This window comes from Ranitomeya imitator, chromosome 6 (genome assembly GCF_032444005.1).
Source record: "Ranitomeya imitator isolate aRanImi1 chromosome 6, aRanImi1.pri, whole genome shotgun sequence".
In the NCBI taxonomy this organism is placed as follows: domain Eukaryota; kingdom Metazoa; phylum Chordata; class Amphibia; order Anura; family Dendrobatidae; genus Ranitomeya; species Ranitomeya imitator.
In genome coordinates this window covers 404,730,724-404,750,764 of record NC_091287.1, presented here as the reverse complement: position 1 = coordinate 404,750,764, position 20,041 = coordinate 404,730,724, and the positions used below count along the sequence as shown (strand labels likewise).

The window sequence follows — 20,041 nt, the reverse complement described above, 5'->3', positions numbered from 1 at the left end:
TGGCAATCCAACACCACATCACATTAACTAAAAGCACCCAAAACAATAGTGCACACCGAAAGGGTGAAAAAGTATACAGGTGCCGTCATGGGTTCCGGAAAAACCGGCTACCAGTAAGTAACCTTGGTGTTTTCCCTTCCCCCGTGACGGCACACCTGAGAGACTTTTATAGAAAGAATAAACCTTAGGGAGGGACCACCACTTGGAGTACCCTTCTACCAAAGGTTAGGCCAGCAGAGGAGGAAAGGTCTAGCCAGTAGTGTTTGAAAAAAGTCGAGGGTGAGGACCAGGTAGCGGCCTTGCAAATTTGGTCAATTGATACCTCAGCCTTCTCTGCCCAGGAGGTAGCCATACCTCTGGTGGAGTGAGCCTTGATGCCGTCAGGAACCGGAGTGCCACTTGCAGAATAGGACAGACTAATGGCCTCTCTGATCCATCTAGCAATGGTACTTTTAGCTACCCCACACCCCTTTTTACTAACCTGAAAGGCTACAAATAGGGTTTGATCTTTCCTCCACTGACTAGTCATGGTCATGTATTGTAACATGGATCTCCTTACATCTAACATATGGAACTTTTGTTCCCCCGGATTTTTAGGATTATTACAAAATGATGGTAACGTAATCTCCTGACTCCTATGAAATTTTTGGACTACTTTGGGGAGATACGCTGGATCTGGTTTTAGGATTATCCTGTCATCAAGAATCTGAGTGTAAGGAGGGCATATTGATAGAGCTTGTAAATCACCTACCCTACAGGCCGATGTTAGGGCTACTAGTAGGACTGTTTTCAGGGTGAGTAATTTAGGTGATATGTCCTGCAAAGGCTCAAAAGGATCTTTGGTTAAAGCCTCCAAGACTAGATTTAGATCTCAAGGAGGAATTTTGGGGATAATAACCGGTCTAGACCTGCCACAGGATTTTATAAATCGTGAAACCCACCTATTAGATGCTAGGTTGCAATTATATAGGGCCCCTAAGGCTGAAACTTGAACCTTAAGGGTGCTAATTGCTAATCCTAGTTGCAAACCCGCTTGTAGAAATTCTAGGATGGGACCCACTGGAGCTACATCCCCTAACGGTTCACCCAAGAAGTCTAAAAATTTCTTCCAGGTCCTACCGTAGATTCTGGATGTTATAGGCTTTCTGCTTTTTAACAGGGTGGAGATTAACCCTGGTGAGAATCCTTGGCGACTCAGTAGCACCCTCTCAAATTCCAGGCTGCCAGATGGAAGCCCTTCACCTGAGAGTGGGTTACTGGTCTCTTGGTTAACAGGTCCGGCACATCTGGCAGAATCCATGGGTCTGTTAACGACATCTGCCTCAGAAGGGAGAACCATGGTCTTCTTGGCCAGAATGGAGCGATGAGTATTATTTTCGCTCGGTCTTCTCTGATTTTCCGGACTACTGTTGGAATCATCACTATCGGGGGAAATGCGTAAGCCAGAGAGAATTTCCACGGTATTAGTAGGAAATCTACCGCGAAAGGATGTTCCTTTGGTTCAGTGAGCAGAACTTTTTCACTTTCTTGTTGTGTGAGGTGGCAAATAAGTCTATCTCTGGTGTACCCCAGGCCTGTATTATTTGTTGGAATACCCCGGAATTCAGGGACCATTCCTCTTGTCTCAGAATTCTGCGACTCAGAAAATCTGCCCGTGAGTTTTCTACACCCCTTATGTGTAGTGCTGTTAGGGAAGATAGGTTTTGTTCTGCCCAATGAAATAGTAAGTTTGACACCTCCATGAGGTTCCAAGACCTCGTCCCCCCCTGGTGATTGATGTAGGCCACTACTGCTCGATTGTCCGTCATGATTCGAGCATGGCGGCTCTAGAGCAGGGGAAGAAAATGTTTCAAGGACTTTTCTACTGCCCATAGTGCTTTCACGTTTGAGCCATAGCTCCTTTGTTGGGAGGACCAAGTTCCTTGAACTGAATGGGATGTTAACTGAGCTCCGCAACCTGAACCGCTTACGTCAGTCGTGATGATGTCCTCAACCGGTTTCTGCCACTGGACTCCCATAGTGAGATGTTCCTCTATGGTCCACCAAATTAAGGAATCTCTTACATCCCGATGAAGACATAGATTTCCTTCCAAACGCCCTTTTAACAGTCTTTGAGCTGACAGAACTTCCCACTGCAGTTGTCTCAGGTGGAATTGTGCCCATCCTACGGCCGGAATGCAAGATGTTAAGGAGCCTAGTAGGGACATCGCTTTTCTTAGGGTCATTTCGGGTTGGTGTATTGCTGCAGTAGTCAAGTTGATTATTTTGGCTACTTTGTTTTCCGGGAGGAGGCAGAGCTGACGTTCTGAATCTAGTATTAAACCTAGGAAGGACTGTACCTTTACTGGAACTAATTTCGATTTGGGAACATTTATCATCCAACCAAGCTCTATTAGAGTTGATGTCACTACCGTTATCTGATGGGAGCAATCGGCCTCTGTCTTCCCTATCACACGAAAATCGTCCAAGTATGGGACAATCACGACATTCCGGGAACGGAGATATGACATTACCTCTGCCATCACCTTGGTGAAGACCCTGGGAGCTGTAGATAGGCCGAATGGAAGGGCTGTATATTGGTAATGTTTCACTTGGTTTTGTATGTAGAGTGCCACTCAAGTATCTCCAGTATCCGCAATGTATTGGAATATGGTAATATGCCTCCTTCAAGTCTATTACTGCCATGAAGCAGTGAGGAAACAGAAGCTTTGTGGTTGTATTGATGGACTCCATCTTGAAGGAGTAGTTGTCTATTGAATGGTTGAGTTTTCTTAGGTTGATTATGGTTCTCCAAGAGCCATCGGGTTTTTGTATCAAAGAGGGGGGAGTAAAACCCCCTTCCTACTTCCTGAACCGTCTTGCAAGACATTTTTTTGAATCAGGCCAAGGACTTCTGTTTCTAGAGCTAATTGTTCCTGCTGGACTTTCCTCCAAGGAGTTATTACAAAATTGTGCCTGGGTGGATGGATAAATATTTTTAGGCCGTCTTTTATAATATTTAGAACCCAGGTGCTCGGGGAGATGTTTATCCAGGGAGGGTGAGTCTTCCTCCAACCTGTGATGTAATGTCATTGGGGGGACTTTTTTGCTGAGGTAGAGGGCCCTTTGAACATATAGCCCAATCTCCTTTTACCTTTGAAATCCCAATTTCTCCTATCTCCTGGAGGTCGGCCTCTATTAAATCTTCTCCGAAAAAAAGGTTTTTTAGGATCTTTAGGGAAGGTTGGAAAGGCTTTATTTTTGTCTCCTGCCTGTTCCAATATCTCTTCTAATTTTTTCCCAAAGAGGAGTTGACCGTCACATGGGATGGAGCAAAGCTTATGTTTGGATGGCAAATCTCCAGGAGACCCTTTGAGCCATAAGGCTCTCCTGGCCGCGTTGGACAGGCCCGCTGCTCTAGCCGTTAATTTCGCAGAGTCCACGAAGGAATCTGCCAAGAAGGCTGCTGCCCCTTGAACTAGGGATATGTTTGTAAGAATGTCATTCCTAGGAACTTTATTCCTTAGCTGGTCTTAAATTTGTTGTAACCAGACCATAAGGGCGCGAGCTGTACAAGTTCCAGCTATAGCTGGTTTCAGGCCCCCTGCCGCGGCTTCCCAGATGCGTTTCAAGAACCCATCTGCTTTTTTGTCTAGTGGATCTTTTAGGACCACTGAATCTTCTAACGGAAGAGATGATTTTCTCAAGGATTTGGCTACCGCACCGTCAATCTTAGGGATTTTCTCCCAGGATTCTGCGTCTTTTTCTTCAAAAGGATATCTCCTTTTTGATGAAGAAGGTAGGGGTACCCATTTTTTCGGGTTTCTTCCATTCTTTTTCGATCAATGCTTTGATTTTTGCATTGACCGGAAATGTTCGCTTTTTTTCCTTCTAACCCGCCAAACATGACATCCTCAAGTGACCTAGGCGTTTTTTCCTCTTTAAGACCCATAGCAGTTCTGACCGCTTTAATTAATTTTTCTACATCCTCAGATGGGAAACATGGACGCCCCCCTGTATCACTATCTGAGGAGGAATCTGAGGACTGGATAAAGGCGGAAGAGGTAGAGGGAGACCGGGATGATTTTTGACTCTTGTTTCTGAGAGGCCTCCGAATCCGTAGACACCTTGCGGCTTTTCCTCCCCGCTTTTTTGAGGGCCAATTTTAAGGAGTCTTTTATCTCTGCCTGTATTATGGCTTTAAGGCTCGTGGCAAAATTAGGGGTCTCTTCCTGAATAGTTCTATTAATGCGGTCAGCACAGAGGTCCTTCTGCCACTGAACTGCAAGCGGGACTTTACAAAGGGCACATTCACGGTTCTTTGTTTTGTCGCTAGATTTCCTCGACCCCTAGTGATCAAACAGAAAAAATGGACCGTTACCATAAGGGTGACATTCACGTAGATAACTCACCACCGCCGACCGTCAAGGGTACCGATTTTGGAGGCTGGACAGATGCACGTGCAGTGTCCTTCCTGGACGCTGAAGAGTCTTGCCGGACGGGACGGCTGCCACTCCTACCACTTGAGCGGCTGCTCCTGTGCTGGTGGCTCGGCAAAGCATCTGATGAGAGCTCCTGACGCTGCTGCTGTAATGGCGGCGGCTGCTGCTGCTCCTGTTGTCCCACTTCCATGTTGAAGCTTATGAACATGAGCGCGTCTTCTGTGGTCAGGCACCCTTTTATGGGGGACCATTGCACTCCCCGCCTCCTCCGGTGCCCAATAGTAACCCCTCCCCTCCTCTGCCGCGCCGCCGGAGTGCTATTCCATCGGGCGGCGTTTCTTCATGGGCGCCGCCATCTTAGATCCGGCGCCCGCCTCGACGTCACACGGGCACGCCCATTCCCAGCGTGCCCTGTGCGTGACGTCAGACGGGCGACCCGGAAGCGGCCGCCGCACCTGGATGCCGGCAGAGGAGGGCAGCGTGGCAGCCACGGAAGGAGCTGGAATATCTGACCATGCTGGAACAACGCCCGCTCGGACGCAGAGACCCGGAGGACCTGCGGACGGCGCTTCCAGACTCCCGAACTCGACGCACAGGCGCTAAGTGGAATCACCGCCGTGTTCAGCACAAGGGTCCCTGTCAGGACAGGAAACCCAACTGAAGCGATCGAGAGGTACCGCCCTTTTATTTTCAGTAGGGTTTCCTGTCCTGGCTGGGCGGATCCCCCCTCTCAGGTGTGCAGTCATGGGGGAAGGGAAAAGAATTACTTTTTCTATAAAATAGTTTTTACTGTATAAAAGCGCCAAAACATAAAAAAATGATATAAATGAGGTATCGCTGTAATCGTACTGACCCGAAGAATAAAACTGCTTTATCAATTTTACCAAACGCGGAACAGTATAAACGCCTCCCCCAAAAGAAGTTAATGAATAGCTGGTTTTCGGTCATTCTGCCTCACAAAAATCGGAATGAAAAGCGATCAAAAAATGTCACGTGCCCAAAAATGTTACCGATAAAAACGTTAACTCGTCCCGCAAAAAACAAGGCCTGTGGACTCAAATATGGAAAAATTATAGCTCTCAAAATGTGGTAACGCAAAAAATATTTATTGCAATAAAAAGCGTCTTTCAGTGTGTGACGGCTGCCAATCATAAAAATCCGCTAAAAAACCCGCTATAAAAGTAAATCAAACACCCCTTCATCACCCCCTTAGTTAGGGAAAAATAAAAAAAAATAAAAAATGTATTTATTTCCATTTTCCCATTAGGGTTATGACTAGGGTTAGGGTTGGGGCTACAGTTAGGGTTGGGGCTAAAGTTAGGGTTAGGGTTTGGATTACATTTACAGTTGGGAATAGGGTTGGGATTAGGGTTTCAGTTATAATTGGGGGGGTTTCCACTGTTCAGGCACATCAGGGGCTTTCCAAACACGACATGGCGTCCGATCTCATATCCAGCCAATTCTGCGTTGAAAAAGTAAAACAGTGCTCCTTCCCTTCTGAGCTCTCCCGTATGCCCAAACAGGGGTTTACCCCAACATATGGGGTATCGGCGTACTCAGGACAAATAGGACAATTTTGGGGTCCAATTTCTCCTGTTACCCTTGGGAAAATACAAAACTGGGGGCTAAAAAATAATTTTTGTGGAAAAAAAATATTTTTATTTGCACGGCTCTGCGTTATAAACTGTAGTGAAACACTGGGGCGTCCAAAGTTCGCATCTCGGCTTCAGGAAAATGGCCGCCGCTATCTCCATCTGCGCACGCGTGGCACCCCGCGGCCATTTTCCTGAAGCCCCGGACAGCAAAGGACTCCATATGCGCACGCGCGGCCTCAGGAAGATGGCCGCCCCCACAGATCACCAGGGAAATAGCGCAGATCGCGAGTTTTTTCTTCTCCTGCCCAGTGGATTCAGAAGATGGGCATGCGCAAACCACTATGCCACCAATGGAAAGATATGCAAGATCTGGGGGAAGAAACAGCGATGTCGCCACGCCCATATGACCTGACCAGCCTGATTATCAGGCGAAAATGGCGACTTTGGTAAGGTATTTCGGCAGCATAGGTGGGGAATCAGGGTACACAAAATACACTATAGTAACGCACAGCTCAGGCCCTATTTAACAGTATTTTTATCTCGTACTGAAAAAACGGGGTGACAGGTTCCCTTTAACAAGTGGTGTCTACACATTTTTTTTGCCAACGGATTTTGCTGCTGGATCAGATTTAACAGCTCATTACTGGACATGTGAATGTAGCCTTATTCTGCTTGTATTTCTCTGCAGTATGCCAGAATAGCTTCCCAGAACTGCTGTTTTGAATTAACCTGTCTCCCACCTCCAAAGAGCTTTTGCTTGAGGATATTCTCAATAGGGTTGAGGTAATGTGAGGATAGTGGCCTCACTTTTTTTTTGCTTTTTATGCCCATAGCAGTCAATGACAGATATTCTTTACAGCATGAGCGTGCACTGTCATACACAAAGATGATTTTGCCACAAATGGCACAGTTCTTTTGTTTGTACCATGCATAAAGTAGTCAGAAACTATATACTTTGCTGAGCCTATTTTCACATCTTCATGGACTCTAAAGGGTGCTACCAGTTGTCCTCCCATGATTCTGGCCCAAAACATGACTCTGCCACCTCCTTACTGTTGTTGCAGCCTTGTTGAGTATTGGTGGAAATCCATCAACCATCCACTACTCCATCCATCTGGACAATCCAGGGTTGCATCAGTAAACAACACTATTTTAAAAATTAGTCTTCATGTATGTCCAAGCCCATTGCAACCATTTCTGCTTGTGAGCACTGTCTAGGAGTGAACGAGTAGTAGATTTATGCACATCTACAAGTGAAGATCCTACACCTTATGGTTTGTGGGATTCACTAGCATCAGTAAATACCAGTATGCTGCTTTGCAACTGTATTTTTGCAGTTGCTCTCTTAATCTGGTGAATTCATCTGGTAAAAACCTTCCACATTATGCCTTTATCTGCACAAACCTGTCCATGCTCTGATTTAATCACAAATCTCTTTACAGTATAGTGATTGTGCTTAAGTTTTTGCAAAATATTTAATGTTTTCAGTGATGCAAAGAGCCCAGAGACATAATACCATTTATAAGTTTATTTGTAAAGCTACAAATTCCATCTTTATTACACTTAAATCCGATTAGTACAATAATTTGGAATGTGGTGTGTGCATGCATCATAGTCTAGACTAGTCAAGGATGGTTTAATTACTTTTGCAATAAGGCAGAAATGTCTGTGTAGTATCAAAAGTATTCATACAGCTTACAGGCTTCTGCTCAGCAGTGATGGAAACCTGCTGCGTACAAACTTTGTGTCTTTCTCTCCAGCATGCTGCTATACCCATTAGAAAAAAAGTGAATCTCAAACTAGAGTTTTCCAGCCTGATCCTAAATTATTTTGGTCAGTCAAGTGGAAACTAGATTGACAATCATTTGTTAGCAGGACAAGCATGCAAAATGCATTTTCAGACTGTACAAGATGAGTGCTGCATTAGATGCGTCATGGACCTTCATAGGACCAAGAACTACACCACACAGCGATAGTCTAGAAAAAGCTGTACCAGACAGGAATTTCACACAAACAATACAAGACTATGTGTAGTCCAATAAAATGGCTAGAAAAGCATTTTCAGCTGGTTAAAAGAATACCGATGCAAAATTGTTATTCAGGCAAAAGGCAGATAACTTTAATATATAACATATATACATTGGGAGTTTCAAGATCTGCTGTCCAACTTCTTTGAAGAAATGGGTAACGTTGAAGTTTATACACACAATGGTAAGTCAAGGAAATTTAGTGCAGTTTGGAAAAGGCTGGCCAAATGAAGAGTTGCAGCCAAAAAGATAAATTAGAGAAAGCAAAGGGCGGCGGCTCAAGGCTTGTGATTAAATCATACCACTGCATTCAAAACAGGTACAAACCAAATAAAATTTATAAATATATATTAATTATACACACTCATGCATATATACAAAATACAGAGTCAAGGAAAGTGTGTGTGAGCCAAAAAATATGTCTAAGTGTAATGCACATATGAAGAAAAGAGAACGGTATGATGCTAAGGAATCACAGACAAGCAGTATCAAATAACCTAATATGGAGCAGCAGGAATAGAACGAGTAAATAATAAAGTCCTTGTGGACAGAATAGATAATATCCTGATAAAAAGGATTACAAATAATACCCAAAGAGACAGTAAGGAGTGCATAGGCTCCCCCACCATCCACCTGACGTTCGTTTCGGAACAGTGGCATTTGGGGTGCAATGCACAAATATATAAGCATTGGGATGCAGAAAATGGCTGCAGGTGCTTTGGACTGGAGTTAAAATGTGAAATATTTGACTGTAAAAGGAGGCAGCTTGTTAGCCGGTACAAAAATGAGTGTCTGCAGGAAACAGTCAAGCATGAGGGAGGTTATTTTCAAGTTTGGGGCTATAAGTCACCAAATGGAGATGTGAATTTGGACAAGATTAATGGTGTCCTCAATGCTGAGAGATACCGGCAGAGATACCTATGCATCATGCAGTGTAGTCAGGAAGGCGACCGACTCCAAATTTATTCTGCAGCAGGACATGGATCTCAATCATAGCCAATGTCTTTATGAACCCTATTCGGCATAACAAAGAACAAGTCGTCCTGGAAGTGAGGATATAGCCCCCATAGAGATATGATCTCAACAAGGTCTGTTTGGGCTTACATGAAGAAACCAAATATTTGTACAAGCCTACATACACAAAATATATGCAGTTAGTTCTCCAAGATATTTGGAGCAACCTCTCTACAAAAATCCTTCAAAAACTGTGAGCAAATGTACCCAAAAGAATTGATGTCCCTTTGAAGGCAAAGCTCACATCACATATTGATTTGATATAGATTTTGCTTTTGTTTATTCACTTTGCATTTTTTTTATTTGATAAAGCTCAACTGTTAGCACTTCTATTTTTTTTCTAAAGCATTCATACTCTGCAGCAATATTTCCACACCTGCCTAAAACATTTGCACAGTACTGTGTGAGATTTAATACACATACAGATTAAATAAAAGAAAATCCATTTTGTTCTCAAAGAATAAAAGGGCAAAATAAAAATTATAATTTTTTAGATCTCTATCTGCCCAAAAGTTTAGATAGATTTTTTTTATTTTTAATTCTGGTCTTTAATCTAAGATAGTCAGGTATTTTTACATCATGCTTGTCAAAACAGCAGTGATCATTTTTTTACATGGCTTTCTTCCCCCACTGTCTTATTACCTGAAGTATGCAGTGCTAGTCTCTTTCATGGGAAGAATAGATGCTTGCAGGGATATAACTTTATTTCGTGGTGCGGTGATTTGTTTCATAACTGATGCTTGAAAGGAAAAAAAAAACAAAACACAGAAAATCAATTAACGAATGTTTAAGAAAAAAAAAAAAAATAGGTACATGACCTAAATATCAAGCTCTGTATTAACATTACTAAAAAGACATTGGGCACACTAAATAGTTACCTACATTTTTCAATTAACCGAAGAAAAAAAAAACATACAATAGAAGTATGAAATCTTATATTGTATGCCAATGAATAAAAACATCTTCATAAGAGATCTTTACATTTTAATCAACGGTTGTTTAAAACAAGGCATCTTCCGAATTCTGAGTTCAATCAAAAGCAACTTGTGGATATTGCTTCTTGTACAACATTTGTCATTTTTTGACAAAAAACTGACATGTATGCATGATCGGGGAGGGTGAGAGGGGATATTATGGATAATGGCTCTTATAATTCAATGACCTGCGCAAGCATTGGTGATTAAAAGTCCACTATGTGCATCTATATTACGGATACAGACATTATATTGCATACGTAGTTTGGATAATAAAACAATGGGTTTTTAAACATAAGATATGCAGAGATGGTGAAAATATAGACTTTTTGCTTTAAAGTTTTTCTTGCTTTTTTAAATAAACAAAAACATTGAATAAACCATCTAGAAAATACAGTAATATTACATAAAACTCCTGGAATTAAAGCAAATAGTCTACATTCTGGTAACATGAAGACACAAAAGAGAATAGTAAAACCAAAAACACTCGGTTTGAAAAAATGTTGCAGTAATCCGCAAGTGCTAGTAAAAGATGTAAAAAACAGGGTATTTGGTTGATACGTTTTTTGCAAAAAATGTATACTAAGCTGCTCTACCAATCTTCACGGTATACCCTTATCAGAGCAGTCCTAACTAATGTATGCAATCCCTATCTGATGTATTTAAAAACCTGATCATCTGTATATAACCTGTGTGAACAGGGTTCAGAGAGGAAAAATCCATGTGTGCATACAGGGTAGAACAGCTTTTGTGCAGATAGCCCAAGAGGAGTGGTGGAACTCCCCAGTCTTGTAGACACAAGAGAACAATTATGGAAACAGGAACACATGGACAAAAGCTGTTCTACCCTGTATGCACACATGGATTTTTCCTCTCTGAACCCTGTTCACACAGGTTATATACAGATGATCAGGTTTTTAAATACATCAGATAGGGATTGCATACATTAGTTAGGACTGCTCTGATAAGGGTATACCGTGAAGATTGGTAGAGCAGCTTAGTATACATTTTTTGCAAAAAACGTATCAACCAAATACCCTGTTTTTTACATCTTTTACTGGCACTTGCGGATTACTGCAACATTTTTTCAAACCGAGTGTTTTTGGTTTTACTATTCTCTTTTGTGTCTTCAGGTTTCTTGGTGGTGTGTGAACATGATCATACAGACTTGTTCACTGTGCAAGTAGCCCATGTGTTCCTGTTTCCATTCTGGTAACATACCTATTGTTCTGGTAGCCACAGGCTAAAAATTCTAAAAACGTTGCTTGAATCAGCAGCTAAAACAATACCGTTACGGCTAAAACCTTTTAATGTGTTACAGGACCTGATGAAAGAACAAACTGTTCACCTATACTTCATGATGGTATTCAGAAACTATGTCCCAAATGGCTGCAAGCAATGCGAAATAATATTCACCTTATTTGCAGTTTGCATTGCGAGTTAGGGGGAGAAAGACAAACGACAGACTATAGTGATGCAAAAGAGTACATAAAAATCGGTCAGACTTTCATCCAGAAAAGTGTGACGATTTTTTTCTTACTTGTCATTCGCGTTCAATCTTTTTTACAGCAGCAACTATTAACCCCTTCACCACCTGGCAACGTTCCAGTTTTGCACTTTCGTTTTTTGCTCCCCTTCTTCCCAGAGCCACATCTTTTTCATTTTCAAGTCAATAGAGCCATGTGAAGGTTTGTTTTTTGCAGGATGAGTTGTACTTTTGAATGACACCATTGATTTTACCATATTATACCGTACTGGGAAAAGGTGCAATTCCACTTTTCTTTTTTATCACGTTCACTAAATGCTAAAACTTACCCGATAATATGACTCCACAGGTCAGTACGAGTACGCAGATACCAAACCTGTATACTGTAGGTTATATTTTGGTGAAAAAATAAAAATCCGAAATTTGTAAGAGAAAAAAAAAATTGTCGACATTTTCCGAGATCTGTAACGTCTCCATTTTTCGAGATCTGGGGCTGAGTGATGGCTTATTTTTTGCTTGCAGAGCTGGCGTTTTTAACTATACCATTTTGATGTAGATACAATGTTTTGATCACCTGTCATTGCAATGTTGCGGCAGCCAAAAAAACAATTATATCATTATGATTTTTTTCCCTCATTATACTGTTTACCAATCTGAGTAATTTACTTTATATTTTGATAGATCGGACATTTCTGAAAGCAGCAATTCCAAGTGTGTGTGTGTGTGTGTGTGTGTGTGTGTGTGTGTGTGTGTGTGTGTATATTTCATGTGGAGGTCTCAATTTTTGCCAGAGCTGTATGTTTATTAATTCTTTTATTTTGAATGGGGTAAAAGAGGGGGTGATTTGAATTTGTGTCTTTATTTTTTAAATATTTTTTACCTTCTACTGGCTTCAATATTCCTCTTAGGAGACTGTGATTGTCTAATATAGCAGGGCTTCAGCCATGCTATGTGTAACAGAAATTACATTTTATGAATGCTTAACATGTGCCAACGTTCATAGGAGATTTATGACCGTTCGCTCTGACTTCCAGTCAGTCAGAAGCTGTGGTCACACGATGATGGATTGAGACCAAAGCAGCACCAGGAAGAGTACAAGATGGCAGCTGGTAAGCATATTACTATGGGCAGAGAACATTCATTAGTGATGTCACTCCAGCGGTGAATTAAAACAAACAAAAAACAGCAGGAGTGGCGCTTTAAAAAATATTGTGTTGGCTTGCTGCTTTCTGCAGCAAGAAGAATGCTTTTAAAAAAAAAAAAAAAAAAAAAAAGTGAAATTTCAGTGCAGGACAAGCAGCCAGCTTACTCTATATCACTGCTCAGTCACATTGGGCCTCACACTTATGCCTGCACCTCTTCCAACTCTCTCTCCCTACCAATAGAATCTATATTATTGCAGCCTACTACACATCTTCACTGCTACGCTATACACCACCAACGGTGCAGTGTATACAGTTATATGAAAAAGTTTGGGCACCCCTATTAATCTTAATGTTTTAGAAAAATTTCTTTTTTTGCAACAGCTATTTCAGTTTTATATATCTAACAACTGTTGGACACAGTAATGTTTGTGCCTTGAAATGAGGTTTATTGTACTAACAGAAAATGTGCAATCTGCATTCAAACAAAATTTGACAGGTGCATAAGTATGGGCACCCCACCAGAAAAGTGACATTAATATTTAGTAGATCCTCCTTTTGCAAAAATAACAGCCTCTAGTCGCTTCCTGTAGCTTTTAATGAGTTCCTGGATCCTGGATGAAGGTATTTTAGACCATTCCTCTTTACAAAACAATTCCAGTTCAGTTAAGTTTGATGGTCGCCGAGCATGGACAGCCCTCTTCAAATGATCCCACAGATGTTCAATGATATTCAGGTCTGGGGTCTGGGATGGCCATTCCAGAACAGTGTAATTGTTCCTCTGCATGAATGCCTGAGTAGATTTGGAGCGGTGTTTTGGATCATTGTCTTGCTGAAAGATCCATCCCCTGCGTAACTTCAACTTTGTCACTGATTCATGAACATTATTGTCATGTTGTCTCTGCTGATACTGAGAGGAATCCATGCGTCCCTCAACTTTAACAAGATTTCCAGTGCCGGCATTGGCCACACAGCCCCAAAGCATGATGGAACCTCCACCAAATTTTACTGTGGGTAGCAAGTGTTTTTCTTGGAATGCTGTGTTTTTTGGCCGCCATGCATAACGCCTTTTTGTATGACCAAACAACTCAATCTTGGTTTCATCAGTCCACAGGACCTTCTTCCAAAAATAAATTGGCTTCTCCAAATGTGCTTTTACATACCTCAGCCGACTCTGTTTGTGGCGTGCTTGCAGAAACGGCTTCTTTCGCATCACTCTCCCATACAGCTTCTCCTTGTGCAAAGTGCGTTGTATAGTTGACCAATGCACAGTGACACCATCTGCAGCAAGTTGATGCTGCAACTCTCTGGAGGTGGTCTGAGGATTGTCCTTGACTGATCTCACCATTCTTCTCTGCCTTTCTGATGTTTTCCTTGGCCTGCCACTTCTGGCCTTAACAAGAACTGTACCTGTGTTCTTCCATTTCCTTACTATGTTCCTCACAGTGGAAATTGACAGGTTAAATCTCTGAGACAGCTTTTTGTATCCTTCCCCGAACAACTATGTTGAATAATCTTTGTTTTCAGATCATTAGACAGTTGTTTTGAGGAGCCCATGATGCCACTCTTCAGAGGAGATTCAAACAGGAGAACAACTTGCAAGTGGCCACTTTAAGTAGCTTTTCTCATGATTGCATACACCTGGCTATGAAGTTCAAAGCTCAATGAGGTTAGAAAACCAAAAAAAAGTGCTTTAGTAAGTCAGTAAAAAGTAGGTAGGAGTATTTAAAACAAGAAAATGATAAGGGTGCCCATACTTATGCACCTGTCAAATTTTGTTTGAATGCAGATTGCAAATTTTCTGTTAGTACAATAACCTCATTTCAACGCAGAAACATTACTGTTTCCAACAGATATTAGATATATGAAACTGAAATGGCTGTTATATGACAAAGTTTGGGCAATATATATATATATATATATATATATATATATATTATTATTATATTATTATTATACATTTTTATAGCGCCATTTATTCCATGGCGCTTTACATTTGAATACGGGGCAAATATAGACAATTACATTAACCATGAGCAGATAACAAGGCACACGAGTACATAAGGAGGGAGGACCCTGCCCGCGAGGGCTCACAGTCTGCAGGGGGTGGGTGAGGATACACTAGGAGAGGGAAGAGCTGGCTGTGCGGCTGTTCAGTAGGTTGAGGATCACTGCAGGCTGTAGGCTTGTCGGAAGAGATGAGTCTTCAGGTTCTTTTTGAAGGTTTCTATGGTAGGCGCAAGTCTGATGTGTTGGGGTAGAGAGTTCCAGAGTATGGGGGAAGCACGGGAGAAGTCTTGGATGCGGTTATGGGAAGAAGACATGAGAGGGGAGTAGAGAAGGAGGTCTTGGGAGGATCGGAGGTCGCGTGTAGGTAGGTACCGGGAGACCATGTCACAGATGTATGGAGGAGACAGGTTGTGGATGGCTTTGTATGTCAGTGTGAGGGTTTTGAACTGGAGTCTCTGGGCGATAGGAAGCCAGTGAAGGGCTTGACACAGGGGAGAGGCTGGGGAATAGCGGGGGGACAGGTGGATTAGTCGGGCAGCAGAGTGTAGGATGGATTGGAGTGGTGCCAGAGTGCTAGAGGGGAGTCCAGAGAGTAGGAGGTTGCAGTAGTCGAGGCGGGAGATAAGGGCATGCACTAGCGTTTTTGCAGTGTTGCAGTCAAGGAAAGCACGGATCCGGGAAATATTTTTGAGTTTGAGACGACAGGAGGAGGCAAGGGCTTGGATATGTGGCTTGAAAGAGAGGGCAGAGTCGAGGATCACCCCGAGGCACCGGGCGTGTGGGACTGGGGATAGTGAGCAGCCATTGACATTGATGGATAGATGTGGTGGAGGGGTAGAGTGAGATGGGGGAAAGATGATGAATTGTTTTGTCCATGTTCAGTTGTAGAAAGCGAGCAGAAAAGAAGGCTGAAATGGCAGACAGACAGTGCGGGATTTTGGTAAGCAAGGAGGAGAGGTCAGGTCCGGAGAGGTAGATCTGCGTGTCGTCGGCGTAGAGATGGTACTGCATACCGTGGGATTCTATGAGCTGTCCCAGGCCGAAAGTGTAGATGGAGAAGAGTAGGGGTCCTAGAACAGAGCCTTGAGGAACACCGACTGACAAGGGGCGAAGTGAGGAGGTGGTGTGGGGGAGGGAGACACTGAATGTTCGGTCTGTCAGATATGACGAGATCCAGGAAAGGGCCAAGTCTGTGATGCCAAGGGATGAGAGGATTTGTAGCAAAAGGGAGTGGTCAACAGTGTCAAAGGCAGAAGACAAGTCCAGGAGAAGGAGGACAGAGTAGTGTCGCTTGCTCCTGGCAGTTAGTAGGTCATTGGTGACTTTAGTTAGGGCTGTTTCAGTTGAGTGATGGGAACGGAAGCCTGATTGTAACCGATCAAAGGGGGAGCAGGAGGAGAAGTGGGAGGACAGTTCAAGATGGACGTGTTGCTCCAGCAATTTGGAGGCATAAGGGAGAAGAGATATTGGGCGATAGCTAGACACAGAGGATGGGTCGAGGGAGGGCTTTTTGAGGATGGGTGTGATCTTGGCATGCTTGAAGCTTGTATATATATACATGGCATGCTTGTATATATACATGCTTGGCATGCTTGTATATATATATATATACATACACACACCCGGTTGATCCCTAAATACTGTGTGGTGACTGCTACCCTTTCTTTTTGACCTTGTGAAAATAAAAATTGCACAAAAAAAAACTATTTTTATAAAACATTAAGCTTAATAGGGGTGCCCAAACTTTTTCATATAACTATGTCTGATGTTTTAGGACTTTCTTTTCCCGTCTCTATTGATAAGTAATGAGCCCTTATGTCCTCACTATCCAGAATAACTCAAAAACGGTTGTTTTATTCCCTGAAACAACTTTCATAAAGCATTTATTCCTAGTTTACTGTGCTATGCTATGTGCTTTGATAGCTGTGCCTGACGTTACGCCATCCTTCTCTAATGAATACAATCTTGTTTGTGTTAGATGGCAGTGGGCTTTTATCTTCTGACAGTGGGATTTTTTGGTGATTCGTTTAAATTGAATTGCAAATTGTTCGAATTTCCTAAAATCCAATATGAATTAGATTTGCAGTGAATAGATTCGCTTCTCTCTATTTTCTACTGTTATTACTTACAAATCATCATTTTTTAGTTTATGCGAGTTTATTTCTTTTTACTCATTAACAACAACAGCTACCTGGTTGTAGATTCCCTGTTTGTATTAAGGCATTCAGAGAAACATGGTTTTCTCCAGGCTTTGTAATGTTAACTGCAGAGTTTAGGGGCAATGTGGTCACTTGCTTCACAATCCCACTGTTTGGATGTTGAAGTACCTGCAATGGTAACAGAAACATTAGTAGGCGCACACAGGTCCTCGTTCCAAGCAGTCCATCAGCATGCTCAATCAACCAAAACTGCTATGAGGCATCTGTGTGTAGCCCTTAGATTACACACATCACGCTCAGAAATCCTCAAGCGTACTTTTGTCTAGATATGACAACGAGAAATCTCACCAGTTGTTTACAGTAATATCTAACAACATAAACTTGTCCAGATGGCCTTAATCCCTTAAGACATGCAGGCTTATCAGACCGCAAGTCATGGACGTTTCACGATTCATCATTAATGCAGTTTACTCAAATGTCATGAAATAAAATCTGCAACATTTTCTGTGCAGTTTTATTTCATATGGAATTAGACCACAGATGTCAAATGATTGTGAATGTTCTCCTAATGTAATAAAGAATACTCAGAAGACTGAATTTAGGGGAAAAAGATCGAAAATTTCTGAACATAAAGATTGTGTTGTGAAACTTTGCTAAACTAGTATACACACAATGTTTGTAACGAAGGATAGGTTCAGATAACACTTGTGATTTAGGTTTCGTGGGCATACCAAGAAAACTCCAAAAGTACACACGAAATGTGTCCATGAAGGTTACCCAAGTCTGAGTGTTGTTTTAGCTTCCATCTAGCAGCTATACATCAGTATGCTACTAAAAGTAGAGGATGTAGTGCACTAGACTAGGCATTCAACAAAATCTATCAAAATAAATAAAAAAAAAAAAAAGATCTGCATATACTTTAAATGGAACCTGTCAAGTCCAGAAACAACATTTACCTGCACATATAGGCGCAATCTGCATGTAAATAGTTTTAAATCCTGTGTATCTGCCTTACTGGATCAGAGGCTACAGTAAGAAAAGTGGAATTAGTCCTACTGTTAGTTGTGTTTCCAGGACTCAATTCTGACAGCACACAGGAGGTTCTCTTCTGTAAGAACAAAAACACACAAGTGCCCAACCCTCACCAACCATCCAATGTTTTTCAAGGCTCATATCAAGATAGATGCTATAACTTTTTCTGAATTCTTTGTGTATGTTAACCATTGCACAGCAGGTAAATCGAAAGAGATGAAACTAGGGGTTCTGTCAGGATAGATTCCTGGAAACCCAATAGTCGGTAGGGCTAAATCACCATTTCAATGGCATCCAGGAGTATTACTGAATTATTAACTTTAGGGAGGAACCACGGTTTGTAGGACTATGTGTCCAAATGCAGCCTGTTGGTTTGACCGCAGATCAAGTGTAATATTTACAAAAGTCGTTTAAGCTTTATCAAGTTGCAACTTTACAAATTTGGTTGACTTAAAGCTTCTTTCTCTGTCTGAGAAGTGACAACAGCCATCGAATAACTGGCTTTAATATTTAAGGGGGAAGAATGAGAGGGGGTACTTTCCTTGAATTATGTAGGACTGGTGCAAAGATTTTATCACACTGCCAACAGTAGCTTTTGAAAACTTTATCTCTGTTCTTGCCACCAAATTGAATGAAAAGGTTAGTATCCGAGTGTCGAGACCTAGTATTTTTGATGTTTTGAAGGACTGCTCTTCTTACATCAATAGAACTAAAAACTGTTGTTCTTGTAGGTTTTTCAGATTTTGACAAATTTCTTGGTCCCTGTGAAATTTCATCACTATGCGTACCTTCATAAGAAGGATCTAATTTTTAAACAATCCGCTTGTCTAAGATTTTGAGTTAAAGTTCCCTGATGGAGAGGGTTTGCAGCTCTGTCAGTTTTTCAAAAGTAATTACCGTACTTCAAGGAACGCTGTCTTAAATGCTAAAAATATTTTGACTGGCTGAACGTAGAGGATCAAATGGCAAATCACAGACTGTTTAATATGGAAGAGTAGCTATTAGTCTGCAAGGTGCTTATAGAAAATTGATTATCAAAGGTTCATTTGCCATCTGGTTGTGTAAATAGGTACTTAAAATTGAAACTTAAGGTACCTTCACACACAACGATATCGTTAAGGATATCGTTGCAACATCACGCTTTTCGTGACGTAGCAACGATCCCGCTAACGATATCTTTATGTGTGACAGCGACCAACGATCAGGCCCCTGCTGGGAGATCGTTGGAAGTGGGGAATGATCAGGACCTTTTTTTGGTCGCTGATCACCCGCTGTCATCGCTGGATCGGCGTGTGTGACGCCGATCTAGCGATGTGTTCACCTGTAACCAGGGTAAACATTGGGTTACTAAGTGCAGGGCCGCGCTAGGTAACCCGATATTTACCCTGGTTACCATTGTAAAAGTAAAAAAAAAAAAAAAAAAAAACACTACATACTCACATTCCTATGTCTGTCACGTCCCCCGGCGTCAGCTTCCCTGCACCGGCCGGCCGTAAAGCAGAGCACAGCGGTGACGTCACCGCTCTGCTTTACGGCCGGCGCTTACACAGTGCAGGAAAGCTGACGCCGGGGGACGTGACAGTTCATCGGAATGTAAGTATGTAGTGTTTTTTTTTTTTACTTTTACAATGGAAACCAGGGTAAATATCGGGTTACAAAGTGCGGCCCTGCACTTAGTAACCCGATGTTTACTCTTGTTACCCGGGGACTTCGGCATCGTTGAAGACAGTTTCAACGATGCCGAAGTTGTTCCCCTGATCGTTGGTCGCTGGAGAGAGCTGTCTGTGTGACAGCTCTCCAGCGACCACACAATAACTTACCAACGATCACGGCCAGGTCGTATCGCTGGTCGTGATCGTTGGTAAATCGTTTAGTGTAACGGTACCTTTAGACTTTAATGAGATTAGATGTGAAAAAAATGCCCAGCACATCTGGATGCGAAGATGCACAAGTGGGATCATGATCCATTAGAGATATGAAAAAGATGTTTGGCACTCATAAAATACGTTCAACAGGAGTATTTTATTAAATAAGGAATATCCAGAAAAGAATAAGATGTTTCGGTCAACCAGACATTCATCCGTCCACTGGATTATAAAAAAAAAAAAATGAAAAAAGCAGCGTTGAAGTAGAGTCTGCGGCATCCACCGCTTAGTTTCTTATGATCCAGAGGACGGATGA

General features: G+C 42.1%; 1 protein-coding gene across 1 annotated transcript in view; it reads right to left on the bottom strand.

The window, feature by feature from the left end:
* Positions 1 to 20,041, bottom strand: part of TAF4B (TATA-box binding protein associated factor 4b) — a 248,083-nt gene that overhangs the window by 124,653 nt on the left and 103,389 nt on the right. Inside the window, exons 8-9 of the mRNA XM_069731234.1 lie at positions 16,861 to 16,996; positions 9,700 to 9,796 (exon numbers count right to left, since the gene is read on the bottom strand). Of these exons, the coding sequence (XP_069587335.1) occupies positions 9,700 to 9,796; positions 16,861 to 16,996 (233 nt within the window). The remainder of the gene's footprint in view (positions 1 to 9,699; positions 9,797 to 16,860; positions 16,997 to 20,041) is intronic.